This window comes from Meriones unguiculatus, chromosome 10 (assembly GCF_030254825.1).
Source record: "Meriones unguiculatus strain TT.TT164.6M chromosome 10, Bangor_MerUng_6.1, whole genome shotgun sequence".
Lineage (NCBI taxonomy): Eukaryota > Metazoa > Chordata > Mammalia > Rodentia > Muridae > Meriones > Meriones unguiculatus.
Window position 1 is genome coordinate 83,094,266 of NC_083358.1, and position 17,411 is coordinate 83,111,676.

At 42.4% G+C, this 17,411-nt stretch overlaps 1 protein-coding gene across 2 annotated transcripts in view; it reads right to left on the reverse strand.

Moving 5' to 3' along the window:
- The window catches only part of Pde5a (phosphodiesterase 5A), a 119,103-nt gene that overhangs the window by 31,375 nt on the left and 70,317 nt on the right, over positions 1 to 17,411 (reverse strand). For both annotated transcript variants that reach the window (XM_060392801.1, XM_060392802.1), the window contains exons 10-13: positions 16,745 to 16,920; positions 15,431 to 15,490; positions 5,514 to 5,660; positions 804 to 929 (exon numbers count right to left, since the gene is read on the reverse strand). In XM_060392801.1, coding sequence (XP_060248784.1) covers positions 804 to 929; positions 5,514 to 5,660; positions 15,431 to 15,490; positions 16,745 to 16,920 — 509 coding nt within the window. The remainder of the gene's footprint in view (positions 1 to 803; positions 930 to 5,513; positions 5,661 to 15,430; positions 15,491 to 16,744; positions 16,921 to 17,411) is intronic.

A 17,411-nucleotide genomic window follows, 5' to 3' on the forward strand; every position in this document is an offset into this window, starting at 1 on the left:
TAGTGCTGCAATCAAATCCAAGGTTTGACACAGGGCTATTCAAATATTAGATCAGGAAATCGAACCCAAGCCTAGCCATTTTTTCTAAAATTAGCCACTTAAAATGTGTAACTCATGAAAGTAGGATACTTGGCAGAGAATAATTTACCTTCTTAAAACTGGGAGGCTCTGAATTTAAATCATGCAGCAGCTGCTACATATTTTGCAATATGTACAATATGATACAAACAGAATCACTGACTTGAATAAACTAGTCAATCCCCTCAGAAGATGGAATTTAAGGACAGAGATGAAATAGGATTTGGCTGGAAACGGATGCTTTGTGTGAGTGTTTTCTGCACTGGTCTTCCTTTTACCCAGCCTCTGGTCAAGGCACATGAAACAAAACCTGTCTGAAATAGCACTTACAGAGGTGACAGCCTTCCCCTCGGAGTATGACAGTATGTCTTTATGAAGACAGCGAGTTTATCGATGCTGGCACCTGGTGATTTTTGACTAAGTCTACTAGGGAGCAGCTGACTGTGAATATGGGAAATTTAGGACTTTTCTTTCAGTGTCTTCCTCTGACAGAAATATTTATGTGACCAAGGAGTATTAAACTATAAGATCGGGTACTAGTGGGCTGAGTGTTCTGCTCTGCTAATCCTCAACCAATCATGAGTTAGTCAACTACCCCAAGTGCACATTAAAAATACTGTGAATTAGTGAATTAGTCAACTACCCCAAGTGCACATTAAAAATACTGTGAAAAGAAATGCTGTCAGTTCTAACTAAGCAGGAATCCGAATGGCTCCACTAAGTACCTGAATCTTGCCTGCTTTCAGAGCAGCGAACATGCACTGTGCCGTGTTAAAGGCATGTCTCCAATTATGGTAGGCGACGGTCTTCCGATAATTCTTCTTCACACTCAAAATCCATCTGCAAAGAACCTTTAGGAAATGAAGCATAGGAGTGACAGTAAGCGCCACGTTAAGTCACACGTTTTCTAAGTTCTAGGCACACTGCAGCGTTCACATTCAACCCTTCTAAGTGTGAGGGAGGCGGGCATGGCTAGTCTAATCATTTTCACAGAGGAAGAAACCAGCTATCAAACAGGTAACCTGCTGGTGGTGGGGCCAGAATTTAATCATTACCGTTTCAATCCACAACCTCGCAAGCTCACCTGGTTCACGCAGCAGAAAAGTGGGCGATGTCTCAAAGAAGGACACTTTGCCATGGGCAGGACGCCAACTGTCTTTATGAAAAATATTTCCCCATGTCATCGTCAGAATCCAGTCATACGTGCGTGAATGTCAGGGACTGCGTTCTGCCCATGCTGTTGTGCACGTGTGAAGGTTTTTAGTGCATGGATCTAAGGTGGGCTGCAGTTGAGATGTCTAGTTGAAGGCGCAGGACAAACTGAAGTTGCAGGTCTCAATACCCTCATCCTTAGATCTTTACTCTTTAGGTTCTGCCTAAGTGTTAGCCACAGTTGATGCCTGGCAATCAAGAAACCACGCTTTGAAGATAATGTATATGTGCTCCTGGGACCCATACGGAATTTTTTTTTTTTAACTTTAAAAGATGGGGGGGGCAAATTGTTCAAGCTAGTATCTCAAATGGGGTTTAATTTAACTTCTCAGTGGACTATTAAATAAAATCCTCAGGGGCCCATGATGTAAGCATGGCGATTCTGTTTGTGTCATCTGTCGGCCTCTCTTAAAATCTAAACGATTTACTGTATTTTTGTGAAAACAAGTATGTGCTTGCCCTGAATGTGACACTGGGGATACTGCAAACAGAAAGAACATTGCCTCAGGAATGGAAACGAGAACAGAGGAAAAGGATGCAGCTTTGAAAGGGTCCAACCTTGACTGGCTCTGCGCCCTGAGTAGGGGTCTCCCCCACGTTGGTAGAAGCTGCTTAGTCACAGAGGACTTGGCATAATCCCTTTCCTTCTTATGACTTTTCCTTCTAGTTCCTGGTTCCGTTCACAGGGAATTCCCCAGAGAAGAACCCTGGGCTCTCTGAGCTTCCGGCCCTGCGAGCTGCCCGTGTGTAAGCAGGTCTACATGCCTGCAGTGGATGAATCCCCCCTGAGCTCTGAAATCTCTGTGCAGATTTCCTTACCCTGGACATTTTCGAGCAGTCTGGTGGGAAGATGATGGATCAGCCGCTGTGGAAGGATTTTCAATGAAAGCCGCATGTTTCACTGATACATTTTGATAGCACGCATTGGCAGCGTGGATAAAACTACTTCTGATTAATTAAAGCAGCAAGAAAAACAAATTGGGAAAACTGGAAATTCGGTGTCTGAGCACGTCTTCACTAGTTGAAAACTTAAAGATGTTATTACATTTGTATACATATCCTGCAGTTAAACCAATGGCTAAAGTCACTCAAGTAGAATTTGGTAAAATATAGCAGGCTTGGAGCGCTTTGAGAATGGGCCCCGCCATCATAGAATACATTGGACCCAACCTCCTGAGTCTCAGACGAAGGGGAACATATGGCAATTGCTCCCGCTTGGGATCTGAAACAGGGTTCAGGTTGATTATCGGTAGAGAGGCTTGGTCATTGATTGATGACACCCTCAGATAAGGAAGGGAGAGTCTTGAGATAGTCTCAAGAGGACAGCTACATCCAGGAGGTGAGAAGAAAGCTGAAGTACCTGAGGATGTGTTAAGAAGGAGACCACAGAAGCCATTGCCAGGGACGCAGTGACCATCCACTCTCTGCTAAGCCTGCCTACCTTCCAGGTTCCAGTTCAGAGAGAATAACATTTTCTTTCCCCTCTTCCTATCTCCTTTTCCCAAAGCAAACTGATCCAAGCCCTAAGCTGGCTTGTCCTGCCACTGGCCCTTTTCTTCTTTTCTCTGAAGCCCTCCCACTCCGGAGCAGGTGCTTTCAGACTTCCATTGCCCAGCCTGTGTGGGCTCCTGACCTCCCACCCACAAAGCCTTCCTTCCCTCCTCCACTGTTGCTGGCAGCTGCTGAGATCCACAACTCACCTTCCCTGCTGTTTCTCTCAAACTCCAATAAAATGGTCCTCAAGTTTCTGAGTCTGTTTAAAAATTCTTTTCCTACATGACGAAGAACTTGCCAAAAGGACCCACGTTCCCCAGTGCCAGGGGCATAAGGTACAGTAAATACAGTTCAGGGGAGAACAGACAGGAAGGAGAGAAGAGGAAATACAATCAACGTGTGCTGTCCTAATAAGTGGGCGGTTTCTGAGCCCAGGAACAGGCAATGGCTGCCACTAGCACAAATTCACACTGAGGGTTTGTTGTTTGGTGAGAAATGTCTTGGTAGGGGCATCTTCTCTAGCAAGGAATTTTAATTTTATCCACCTAAAACTATGTTTAACAATAAAACCTGAAATAAAGATTAGACTAGATGTTGGGGCGTGAGATCCAACCAGAATAATTCTAATGGCCAAGGTGATGGGGCCCAGAATAAACGTAAACAATTATTTTATAAATCTAAATCAGCACTCGGAGAGCCAATATTCCATAAAATTCCCCCACCTTGTGGAAGTTTTATGTAAAAGAAAACTTCCCTTTAAAAATTCCCCCACCTTGTACAACTTTTCTGCGAATATTTTAATCTCATCCAACTGGTAAAACTTCTGTTTATGCAAAGGGTCCCAGCACTCCTGGGCCTCTGTGATCTGGAGCAACCCACTGCTTCCTTCATTTCATTTACCCTGATTCTTCTGAGCCCAGCCAATCTCAAAGACCTGAAGCCAGAACCTGGGCAGTGGGGAAAATGCAGTCACATCTGCATGAGAATGAAAAGGAAATTAACTTCCTGCCCCATGTGCTTGCTAGCCCAGTCTGACCACAGTGTTCCTTTTCTTTTTCTTTCTTTTTTTTTTTTTTTTTTCAAAAAGAACTTGCCCTGCCTGGCTACTTTACTTTGTTCATGGGTTCCTTTGTGTGACACTGGCATTATCTATTTTTTGTTTTTAACATTCAGATAGGGTTATAGAAAAAGAAAAGGAAAGTAGGTGATCTAGAAGGAAATATTTTCCTGTGGGTAAGAATCCAAGGGAATGATTGCTAGAGAAACTCAGTGTCTGCATTGCACAGTCCTCAGCTGCTACCTATAAGCCAAGCAAAAAAGTAAATCAGCACTCAGAGTCTTACAGAAAGAATTGCCTTCCTGTGCTGCAGCCAAGCCCTTGGAACAGTTACCGCTAGTTACAGATGTGGACACCTGGATCTGATCAAGGTATTAAGAAGTAAAACTGTGACCCACATTCAGGACTCCAGCTCCAGATGTGAACTTACCACATTCACGGAGCAGATGTTCAAAGGGAGTCCTGTCTTGTACATGGGAGAAATCTGATGGTGATTTAGCATAGTCAAACTTGGCCTAGAGGTGGGCTGGTTGACATGCTCTCTATATCTACGGTTTAGGCAGACTACTAACAGGCGAGTAATACACAGATGCATATGTATTTCACATGGACTCCAGGGGGTAGTAACATCATTTACTCTAAGAGGCGAGGAAACTGAGAATGCGGGAGAAAAACTGCCAAAGTGACTGTGTGCCGATCCCAGAGAAAACTACGATGGAAGTCCATGCTGGCTTGGTTTTTCTTCATCTGTGAATGGGATTCATTCATAAGAGCTTGTTGGAATAATTAAGCAACGTGATATCCCTTAACTAACACTCAGACAAGAGTGACACATTGTTAGCCTATTTGTATTATTGCTTGGTTTTCATCCAAAAAAAAAAAAATGGCTACATTTAAGAAATAATTAGATTAGGGTCTCTGGGAACATACATGACACTCTGTTAACCTTAGTTATATTCACCCTGAGTTTTCTTTCCGTACTGTGGGACCTTTGAGAACAGGGTCAGCTCACCACTGGGACACAGAACACGTGCATGGCTTTTCACTGTGCGGATTAACGGAAGGCTAGGTAGTCTTAGAAAAGCCGTGAAGACATACAACTTTTCAGACAGGAAATCTGCATTTGGAGATGGGTTCAAAAGGGTCTCATTTCTGCTCGACTGAGATGATTTCGTTTGAGTGGTCCAGACTCACAGCAGACACCTATGGCCTGGTCCCTTCTACACTGCTATCACGTTGTACCCCAGCAACGATGTCAAGTTACTTCCCTGCTTCGGACTCCTCAGTGAGTCACCACTGTTGTCAGGCGGAGAGCCGGTTCCCTTTGAAGGCTTACGAGTTCTGCTGCTCACCTTTCCAGGTGCTCCGTGGCCTCCCTCCCCGCCACCCTCCCCTCCATCTGTGTTCCACCCAGTATCTCCTGCCACCTGCTCTTGCACTATTGCTGTCGCTTTAGGTAAAACTCTCCTGTATTCTTGTGCTTGACACATGGTGGGAATAAAAAGAATAATGTATTTTTAATGGCTGACGGTTTATCTTAGGCTATGGTATATTAACCATTAAAGCCGAAAACCCCCTACTGCATGCTAATAGTCACATCCAATTTTCTGTCTTACACACATGTGAGTACACACACACACACACACACACACACACACTACTGCCTTCCTACCTCATGTTTCATCTGGAAGTTCTGAACAAGGTTGAGGTCAGTGAACATCCGAATCGTACACAGTGCTGTTTCCAAATCAGACAGCTCAAAGTCACTGAAGCTGAAGTCAGTAATTTTAAGGGTTTGGGCAGATGGTACCACAGCAGCCTTAAAGAAGAGAAGAGAAATGAAACAAAGCCACAAATTAAGATAGCACTTACTCATAACGCTTTCTTACTTTCCTAGAGGGAAACAGAATATCTTGTTTATTTTATTTTTCCTTTCAGTATTGCTGCATTTTGGGTCTGAGATATTTCGACAAGTGGCCTTATGTTAAAAGCTTGTTCTCCAGCCTAGTGTTATTGGAATGTCTCAGTTAGGGTGTCTACTGCCTTGTTAAAACACTGTGATCAAAAGCAACTTGGGGCAGAAAAGGTATATTACATCTTACGACTTGTAGTCCATCATCCGTGGAAATCACGTGGCAAGAACTGACGCAGAGCCGTGGAGGAGTGCTGCTCATTGGTTAGTTCTCTACGGCTTGCTTAACCTTCTTTTGTATAGCACCCAGAACCACCAGCTCAGGGGTGACACTGCCTGCCGTGAGGGGTGCCCTGCCACATCAATCATCAATCGAGAAAATGCACCAACAGCTTGTCCACATGCCAATCTGGTGGGGGCATTTTTTTTTTCCAGTTGAGGCTCCCTCTAGCTTGTGTCAAGTTTATGTAACGCTAGCCAGCACATGGCGGAAGAGTTCAGTGGTGGTGCCCAGGGCGTGAAAGTTAGATTACTGTAGGTAGGCCCTAGAATGGGAGATTCTGGAGCCGCCTTTTCCTCTTTCATTTCCTGAATGCCATGGAACAAGCAGCTTTCTCTGTCAGGCTTCTCCCATAACGTACTGTGTCCATCCCAGACCGCAAAGCACGGAAGGCTACTTGATCACGTACCACAAACTCTGAATCCATGAGCTCACATAAGTTTCCTCTTTTTCAGGTGGCTATCTCGGGTATTTTGTCAAGCAATGGCGACAAACAGTATACTAGAATCTTTATCGCGGGATCCCCCTACACTTTTTTTTTTTTGCTACTTTATTTATTTACTCACTTTACAGCCTGATTGCAGCCCCTCTTGTCCCAGTCCCATCTTCAAACTCCCCTCCTTTTCTTCTCAGAGTACCAACCCAGCCTGGCTCATCAAGTCACAGCAGGGCTAAACACACCATCTCCCAGTGAGGCATGGCAAGGCAGCCCAGCTAGGGAAAGGGATCCAAAGGCAGGCAACAGAGGCAGAGACGGCCCCTACTCCCATTGTTAGGGGACCCACATGAGGACCAAGCTGTACAATTGCTACACATGTATAGAGGGTCCCCCTACACTTTTTAAACTGAGTCACATGGGGTTAACATGACTCTAGACAGGTGAAAGAGAAGAGAGGCTTGTCGCCATGAGATTGTACTTCAAACAGGAAGCAGCAAAGGGCCCCAGCAATCTGGCTCTTTTATACCTCTCTGGTCTTATTCATTTGACAGAGGAATTATCTGGAACTATTCCACCTGACTGGAAGTCAAGCGGTAAGCAAAGTAAAGATAACAGTCTAAGCAATTTATATTTCATTCATACAAATCCTTATGTATACTCTGCTTCCATTTCTCTAGCCATACTAACTTAAGCACAAAGGGGTCAGGGAAGGGATGGAGCTGGGTTTCCATGACACCACGCTGCCTAGTTCAGATTTGACCTCATTGCTACTCTGTAGAGTCTACCATGTAGACTAAAGAGGATTCTTCTAATCTTGAGCATGACAATCACCTACAGTGCTTAAATTTTTTTTTTAAATTTAGTTCATTACAGGTGGCTTTGGGAAGCTGGTTTTGTTAGTATTTTGCAAGGGGTGGCTGTTTGTTGTTTGCTTATTTTTAATAGAAATCACTGGCTTTGGTTTTATAGTCATTTATTTGTAAGCAAGCTTCTTGATTGGCTTCAGAGATACCTTGCTCCTTTTCATCAATCTCTCCTCCTTTATACCATCTGCTCCTGTGAGCACCTACTGTTTAATTGATAAATTCCTCCAGGACAGTTACAATCTAAGTAGGACTAAGTGCCCCGGTGCTAGCCTCTCTCTGGGAACACCTGTTAAATGTCACCAATGACTGGAACTTACTTTCATGTTTCCTATGCTTTTCTATGTATTAGCATAACTACTTATTAAGAGTAAATGGGAAGGGATTAAAATCTTATTCTCTTTGCTAACCTGACTTAATGACTTTTATTTTACTTAAAGATGGGCTACCTGTGAAGATCAGGCTAGCCTGGAACTCATGATCTTCCTGCCTTAGCCTTAACAGTACTGGCTGCATGCACTAAGATTCGGCCTGTGCTGCACTCTAACCTTGTCAAAAAATCACCGAATTTGTTACGCTGTTTACATATTGGGAAAATTAACAACAGCAACAACAACATGATCTTGAACTTCTTCTAGAGTGTAAATGAAAGAATAACTGGTGAAGGCCCAGGGACCCTGGCAGCCTCACTGCTCTGAGGCTCCTCCTGCATTCTTGCTGAAGCTTGTTTGTACCTGAACTTGTATGAACCCCGCTCCTCCACCCATAGACCATATACTCTAAGGGCATGCAAGTAAGTGTTATTAAGTGCATTGGCCTGAATAGGCCAGGAGTAACTTGATAAAAAAGAACCTTATTTATTAGAAAAGAAATATTAAGAGTGGAAACATTTGCCAAACCCCATAGGTTTCTTAGATGGCACTGTCCTATCTTCCCTTCAACGTTCCTAAACTAAAGCTGTCAAAATATTAAAACCTCCCAGTGCTACTGAGAGCTCTATGACATCTGTGCCTCTGAAGCTATCTCTCCTGTTCATGGTGGCTGTCACGTTTCACCTCACATACACCAGACTTGTTCCATTCTGCATGACTCTTTTCCCAAAGACAAAAATTCACAAGAAAAATGCACTCTATGAAGCCAGTCCCGTGGACTTATGTGTGGGCTGAAATAGGGAAGACAACGGAAAATGTTTAGAAAAAGGTCTCATTGTTTACAGTGGCTTTGAGCCTCAAAGATGGAGCAAGTCCAGTCGGGGAGGAAACAGGTAACAGCTGCTCTCCTCAAGTACATTCACTAGACGAGAGAACAGATGTTTCACGCTCAGAGCATCATTTTTCTTATGTTTTCCTTCTTTTCTTCCTCAAAGTACGGTCTGCAAGCTGTGGAGAGATGGCCCACACAGCCCAGGCCTCTCTGTTGTGTATGGATTCTCTGCCCCTTACATTGAGAGAAAAGCAGCGTCCTTTCCTCCTTCACTCACAGACACACCACAGCTCAAGCAAACTTCATGAACTGGACCAGCAGGGACATGCAAACGTTTTCTGTGACAGCCTTGTTGTCAGTGATATGAGCTTCAGAACTTGGATTAGTCCCTAATGAGGCATGAGAAAGTCAGAAATCCCTTAAAACCATTCTTCTTTACCAGCACATAAAATACCAGCTTTCTACTTGTTTTCTTTATCATTTCAGAAGGTAAAATATTCTACATTTGCCTAACAGCAGAGACTGAAATGTGTGGCGTTTGAGGGTACAGCAGTCAGGTACAATTCTAGATTCCCAGAGCTTTTTGGTCACAGCTGTTTGAGTTTGAGTTTAGACTTTAGAAATTGAGAAGCCATCCAGGGAAACAGGTTGCCTAACTGCAGATCTTCACCTGATTTCCTACGATCCCAGTTCTCTGTAGCAGACCACCTGCTATAGCCTCCCCTCCCTCCCTGTCTCCCCACTCCCATCTTCCAACCTTTCTTCCCCCCAACTCATCTTCTTATCCCAGGCTCCAACCCCAGCAGGCTTTTCCTGGGAACCCACCAGCCAAGCTTGCTAGAGAAGCAAGTAGGGCAGCAAAGGAGATAGGCAAGCTTCAGATCTCTACACTCCCTACTCTTCTCTGAATGTAATCCCCTACTCTCATGCCCAGCTCTGTGGCAGAGCTGGTCTCTACTCACTCTGAACCCTGGAATCTAAGGTGATACTGGAGGAACACCATGCTTTCCTTTTTCCCATGAACCCCTTCAGCTTCCTCTTCCTAGTCCATCCGCAATCCAAAGTGTGAGCTCCCAAGCACACATTTTGCCACGAACCTCCAGTGGCCACACCTATCCAGATCCCAGAAGAATTCCTTACCAGGTAACACACAGCCACCACAGTTTCCTAAGAACCAAAGCAAGCAACAGAAACCAAGGAACAAAACACCCACACAACAAAGACAAGAGCAAATATCAGATCATCCCAAACCCAGATACCAGAACAAAGCAGAAAAGCACAATCAATACCAGCCAGGACAATGTTTCCACTAGGGGCCAGCAACTTTACCACACGAGAATGTTTGAATTACAGCTGAAATACAAGACAAAGATCTTAAAACAGCCCTTATAAATATGATACAGGTCCTTAAGGAGGAAATTAATAAATCCCTGAAAGAAATCTATGAAAACACAGTGAAATTTAATAAATAAAAACAGTTCAAGACCTGAAATTAGAAACAGAATCAATACAAAAAAAAAAAAAAAAAAAAAAAAACACAAAAGCGCAAATTGAGGAAAATACGGAAATGAAAACCTTGGGAATTCAAGCCTCAGAGACCAGATGTACCAACAGAATAAAAGAACTGGAAGAGAGAATCACAGGCATTGAAAATACAATAAAGGAAATGGATATTTTCGGCAAAGAAACTGCACACATGTGAAAAATCCATGTACAAAACACTCAGGAAATAAGGGACTCTGAATAGAAAAACCCAGGTCAAAGGACCAGAAAATATTTTCAACAAAATCATAGAAGAAAATTTCCTTAACCTAAAAAAGTACTGAGGTGTAAGAAGCATATAGAACACAAATATACTGGACAAAGAAAGAAACTCCCCTTGGCACATAATAATTAAAACACTAAACATACAGAACAAAGAAAGAATATGTAAAGCTGCCAGGGAAAGAGACCAACTAACTTACATAACACCTGACTTCTCACTGGAGACTCTGAAAGCCAGAAGGACCTGGACAGATGTTCTCCTGACTCAAAGAGACCACAGATGGCAGCCCAGAATAACATACCCAGTTAAATGCTCAGTGACAAAAGATGGAGAAAATGAGACATTCCATGATAAAAACCAAAGATAAGCAATATCTATCTACAAATTCAAAACAAATTAACCAAGCTCAGATCAGCAAACAGAATGAAAGGAAAAAAATGGTCTATTCTTCTGCTACATCCAAGAAACACACCTTAATATCGAGGATAAATATTACTTCAGGGTAAAAAGATATTCCAAGTGGGCCTAAGAAGCAAGTTGGTTTGGTTATTTTAATATCTGACAAAATAGACTTCAAATCAAAACTAAAGAGAAGAGATAGGAAAGAACACTACCCAGGAAAGGACTTATACATCTAAGGAAAAAATCTCTCAAGAAGACATTGCAATTCTTAACATCTAGACACCAAACACAAGGTCACCCAAACTGGCAAAAGAAGCACTATTACAGCTTAAATCACGAATTGACCCTCAAGTGTATGTGTGTGTGGGAGGGGGATGAAGGCGGGAATATAGGGAGAGACAGGTGAAATTAAGGGCCTTTGAGTGGTAGTATCCAAACCTAGTATGGTAGAAGCTTCATACACACACACACACACACACACACACACACACACACACACGAAGACGATGTAAATGAAATGGAATAACGAAGAGACAAAGCTGCAAACGGACATGCCTTGCCACCAAATGAAGCTTCCAGTAATGGGACTGGGTTATAGTCAATTGAGTTGTTGGTCAAAGAGGTCCCATGGGAATCCCAAAAAAAAAACACAGTTTATTGCCAAGAATATAGATGGCTCTCCACAAACTGACAGCAAGGCTCTTCTCTCCTAGAGACGAAACCTGCAAAACTCACTGAACATGGAGAAGTCAGGCTGATGCCTCCCTAGAGCTCTACCTCTCCATGCTAGCATGTGTGACACAGGAAGGTATTCTGCAGGCTACCGAAGGAGAAATGTAAACACAGAGCTGCTGCACTAGAAAAGCCAGGAGTGGACCCTGGCCATCTACGTGCTGCGATGAGCCTTCCAAGCGATTCTAGCACACGTAACAATGGGGAGAACCACTGCATTAGGAGAGGCCATCCACAATACGTGACTCAGCCATTTACGTGGTCACCGGGACTGCCGTCAATGAAATGCCTTTTTGTGGCTCTAGCGGTAAGCAACATGCCACATCTAATGGGCAGAAACCACAAGATGAGCTGGCGGCTTCCTACAGAAGATGCTCTGGACTTCAACCTTTTGGTTCAGATCATGATTAGAAAGCAGGAGCATTTATGAATTTCCTAAAAGAACCTGATTGACAAAAACCAGATGCATCTTCAGTGGGCTGCTGAATTACAGTCCTTGCTTGCTGAGATCATACCTGCCAGCTCTCCCATGTCTAAGCTAGGGCACAGAGGGAGTGGGGCACCAAGAAATGGGATTGAGATGCAGGTATAGCTGCACAGAAAGAATACCTTTATAATTTCACAATGCCTGATATCTCTCCTAGTCAAAGTTATCTTCTGTGATCACACACACACACACACACACACACACACACACACACACATATATATATATATATATATATATATATATATATATATATATATATTTGGAGATAGGATTATACCTGAAAATCATCCACTAGTAAAATCAAAGTGAGAATGTTACATATACAAGAGGTGGCCTCCATTGATGGGCCAAGGATTGCTTAGGACTCTGATCCCATTTAAGGAAGCCAATCCCTTACCAATGCCATGGGTCACCGCAGTTCAGTAGCATTGGGCAGCATCAAGATCACAGGGCCAACTCTTGGTTACACCATCTGACTGAGAGTTTCAGGTTATAATTTGTCAGTCTTTAAGGGATTTCTCCCAAAGCAAGGAACAATGAGTATCTTGCTATAAGAAATGTGGTCTGTACCCTGACGGAGGCCACAGAGATTTGGGTCAGGTCCTGGATCTGTCCTTCACCATGGCTACCTGCAACAGTCCAACATGCCTGATCAAGCTTGGGTTAACACGCCATTTCTTTCTTTGAGAGGTTAAGGTGAAGATGAGGTGAATTCTTTAGGTGAAATTCTACCCAAGTAGCTACCATCTCCCTTTCAAATTTATGTCTCAAATGAAGACTCTCAAGGCTCTTATTTTAAGATGTCAAAAATTTCTGTTAGTTTCTAGGTTTATCACCTATGATCGTGTAAAATGCAGCAAAGCTATGACTAAATGGACCAGAACTGATTCAGTGACAACCCAAGTAGTTTATTTTAATAATTATTAAAATATTTTAAATAATATTTCAAAATATTGTTTAACCCATATTTTATAATAACAATAAATTATAAAAAAACAAAAAATAATTTAATGTATTTATTAATGTATATGTATATATTCATATTCCTATAGGACCAGAAGACTGAAAAAGCAATCTGTCAGCCAGCCAATCAAGTATACATTCATTTTCCAATTGTTCCTTTAAACAAAACTTCCTACATTCTGGTACCTTTCTCTAAGATGTTTATTTATTTTTATTTTATGTGTATAAATGCTTGCTTGTGTGTATAAATGTATGTGCTTGGTACCTGAAGAGGCCAGAATAGGGCACTGGGTCCCTGAAACTGAAGTTACAGATGGTTGATACCATGAAGATCCTGGGAACCAAACCCAGGTCCTTTGCAAGAGCAGACAATCTTCTCAACTGCCAAGTCATCGCCCAGCCTTACATTCTGGTATCATAATTAACTCTTAAAAAATCAAGATCAGGTGAGCAGGGCCTTTTTTTTAAATTGCTTTCTTAGCAACTTGTGACTAAGGATCATCAAAAAGGTACATGGCCATATACTCCATTGAAAGGCCCCTACTTCGGTTATACCTGATGTTAATGTAAGAGAAGGACTGAAAAATGAGATTTTAAAATATCAAATTAAACCAAAAGTAAAAAAAAAAAAAAAAGAAAAGGGTATTTCAATTTCCTATCAATTATACTTTGCTATGACTATAGAATTTCTCTGGATCTAGGAATACACGTTTGGTACATATATTATTTAACCTCTTAATAGTAAAATTTCAAAATAAAAAACATTTGACAGCCTCTGAATTTATTTTACAGTTGGGACTGAGATAAACAAGCAAACACACGGCAAAGATTAGTGTGATTTGGGGTATTGATGAGTGACACAGGCACCTGGGTAGCTGGAGCTGGAAAAGAATTTTTATTTGGTCGACAGAAAGCTAGAATTGAAATCAGTTGCTGAATTTCAACCAATTTAAATAAATTACTAGACCTACCAAAGATGTTACCCTACATTTCGCAGTGCAGCTGCTAGACATCTATTTTCCAAACGGAACAACAGATGGTTCCGAACAATATGCAGTGTAGCAATTTCCAGCTATTCGCAGCGTTTTTCTCTAAAATTATACGCATAATTGAGAAAACCAAGTTCAGTCTTTTGTGAAAGACTCTACTATTTCTGAAGTGTCAAACAGAGTTTAAGGCTCCAGTGATCTGTTTAGCACTGTCTTTAGAAGTGGCTCATTGGATTTACTTAGATGGCAGGGTGGAACTTTGCCTTTCCTTTAGCGTTAAGTAATCACTTGCAGGGCTTCAAAGTACAAAGCCTCAGAGCGGACAATGTAACTGAAAACCAGTTCTTGTTGGTGGACTGGCAAATGCGTCAATTAACCTGAGTGAGGCAGCTCATACCTACACTGCTAGGACTTGGGAAGCTGAGACAAGTCGAATGTCAGGAGTTCAGGTAAGTTCCAGGCCAGTCTGGGCTACAGTGTGAGAGGCTGCCTCCTGTCTCAAATAAAAATTTAAAAAAAAAAAAAAAAAATTTTAAGTCAGTTAAGCCCAAGGCAAATGATACTTTAAATCCAATACCTCTGTAAACTCTGTGTGCCCTTTCAGATAAAATTACCTAACACTTTTTTGCTGTCCTTGCTGGATGACTCATGGTGCCCACTCACAAATTAACTTAGAACATCTCCACGGCCTCTTTCTAATGGCCTTTCAACTCCTCTGTTCACTTCTCTGCAGCGAAGCATGAGCTTCTATCTCCCTCCCTCTACCCTGTGCCATGTGAACTTGAAGTTCTTTGGCTTGTCTAGGCACCGGGGTGGTCTTCACCGCACGGCTGGGGTTTCCATGAGAGATAAGGCAGGGGAACGTCCTCTTCTGGCAAGCCGTGGTGCAGACAACAATGGAAGAGAATTTCTATGATCCCTTCAAACTTTCCATTCTGTCCACCCACCATTCTCGCCTCAGAGAGGCCTAGCTATGTCACAGCAACAAATTTAAGATGAAAACATTGCAAGCGTGATGAAGTGTAAGTGCCTCATACTGACATGAACTGGCATTCTCAGCCAAGACCAGAATGTCTGGCATCTGTACTCATGTGTCTTCGTTCTCCTCTCACAGTGTACCAAATAATGACATGACTCCAGTGAGCAACCTTATCCGATCCCAATTTCAGACACCCTGCCATAAACCATATGGTCAGAACTCATATCTCTCTGTTCTTGACAGCGCCGAGCTGGTTAGTGGTAGCAACCAACCACCTGTGGTCACCCCTTTCCGTCTCCCCAGTATATGAAAACTAAGTTAATTTCGGTGAAAGGAAGATGCAAACTTTGTAACAACCACTGTGGGTGAAAAATAATCAGCATAATGGAATAGTATGATAGAGTCGACAAGAATCAGTGGTGCTTGGTAATATCGGTGACTTTGTACCCTAGCAGGAAGTCGATCAACATAAATACATAATTTGTGTCCATCTAAAGATTTATCATGAGTGAAAGCACTTTTTAGGCGGCTGTAGTCAGTGAGTCTTAAAAAAAAAAAAAAAAAAGAATTACCGCTAACGCCTGCAGCTCTCTGGTCTCCTCCTCTGCCGCTGACGCATGATAGGACAGGACCTGTGGGTAAGAGGAGAGCCCGGGTTACCCAGGAGGGACCGCCGGTGTACACAGAACATCCGACTAGAACACCGCCCCAGCATCCTAGAGAGGTAACTGGGCTCTCCTGCCTGCCTCTGCTCCTTTGTGGCACTCATCAACACAGCGAAAATTCCATCGGGGGTCCACTGCATGTTCTGCACCGCTGTAGAAGTGATCACTGGCCCAAAGGTGGCATTTTGAACTGCCTTTCAGAAATGTACTTGTGTACAGAGTAGGGTAATAAAACTCTAACCTGGATAGATATATTTAAATTGTTATTTAGGAGGGGAAAAGGTGGTTTAGAAATGGCTTTTGGGTAAAGCTTGTAATAACTATTAAATTCACCCAGAAAATTGCTTGCTGGAATATACAGGTTTAATGGTGCCTTTAGAGTCTTCAGGTAATGGGCAGAGTAAGCAAAGCTATCAACAACAGTCAAGGTCTCTGTGGCTTTTAAGCCCTGGGGGAACCAGGACCCAGGGCTCTCTTACAGTTAGGCTTACTTTAAACCTCCTAACTTGAGATAAGAACCATAATTCTCATTTTCAGCAATGGTAACTTCTAAGGAACGAGGGACTACTTTAGACCAAAGACAACTTTTAAACTAAAGATGTGGTTGTACTGAAAGGTTTATTTTGTACTTAAATTAAAAACAAAACGAAACAAAAAACAGTAATGTTCTATTTGAGGGGGCAACAATATTTACAGTCTCTGCAGAAAACCAGCTGGGTCAGCAGATTCAGAAGGCAAAGCCCCTGAGCCGCTAGTTTGAAAGAGACACCGTTTCTTTCTGTCTCTTGCTGATTTCCTACATTTATTTTTCCTTTCCTGGCTTTCAATTCTCTAAGACTGGTAGGGGACTTAAAAAAAGAAAAGAAAAGAAAAAAAGCTTGCTTTACAGGTATCCTCATGGAAATTCGCAAGAGGGAAAAAGACAGACTCAAGGATGCTGGGCATCTGCGTGAATGAAGAGCAGAAGGCAAACACGGCTTTATGCAGAAAAGGCCAGGGATGGACCAGAGCCTTAGTTTGATTATAATGAGCCTTGGCAAGAGTCTAAATACTTGGAATCTACTTTCTTTAGCTTTTAAATAAGCGTGTGTGTATCAACATGAGAATTTCATGTTTTCCTAGGGGCTTCAAAGCCACAACACACACACGTACTGTGTTGGGAAGAAAAGGAAAAGCTGGGTATGTGAGTGAGCAGATCAAATTGCACAGGCTTCATCCCACCTCTAACGTCACCATTTGCTTGGCCATGGCTCTCTCCACTGCTTCATACATCTGTGTATTCTGGATCCCCAAGCCACAGAAGATGACAAAAGCTTCCAGGAACTGTTCATCATTTTGGTTGAAAGGTTTAATCTTGCCAGTATTCTCCTCCATCTTATTGACAAGTTGGCAAACCCCTATAGCAATCCAAGAGATTAAGCAGATATGATTGTCAGTCACCATAGTTCTGATCAACCTTAATATTCACACCCAAAGATTGTCTTACAGTTTTCGCTTACAAATGCCCGGCATCTCCCAGCAAGAACATGGACCTCTGTAAACAAATCTAGAAAAGCAACCCTGATTAATTTTCATGAGCATTAGTTTCACACAGCTTGAATGTATATTGTCTATGATTCAAAAAAAAAAAATCCTAGAGAACTATTTTCTTCCAGATTGGTCATGAATTTTAGATCAGTTGAGTCCCCAAAGACAATTTGTCCTTTGGAAACTAATTGGATTTTTGTACATGTGCCAAGAGAACAGTTTTGATGCAGATCAGAGATTTGGGCCACACAGTTTGCCTTCCTTTACTGAGAAATCATAGTTTTCAAGGACAATTACATACATAATAGAATGCAGAAAATAGGCAAATCACACAGGCAGCTTCAAATTTCAAATACACGCT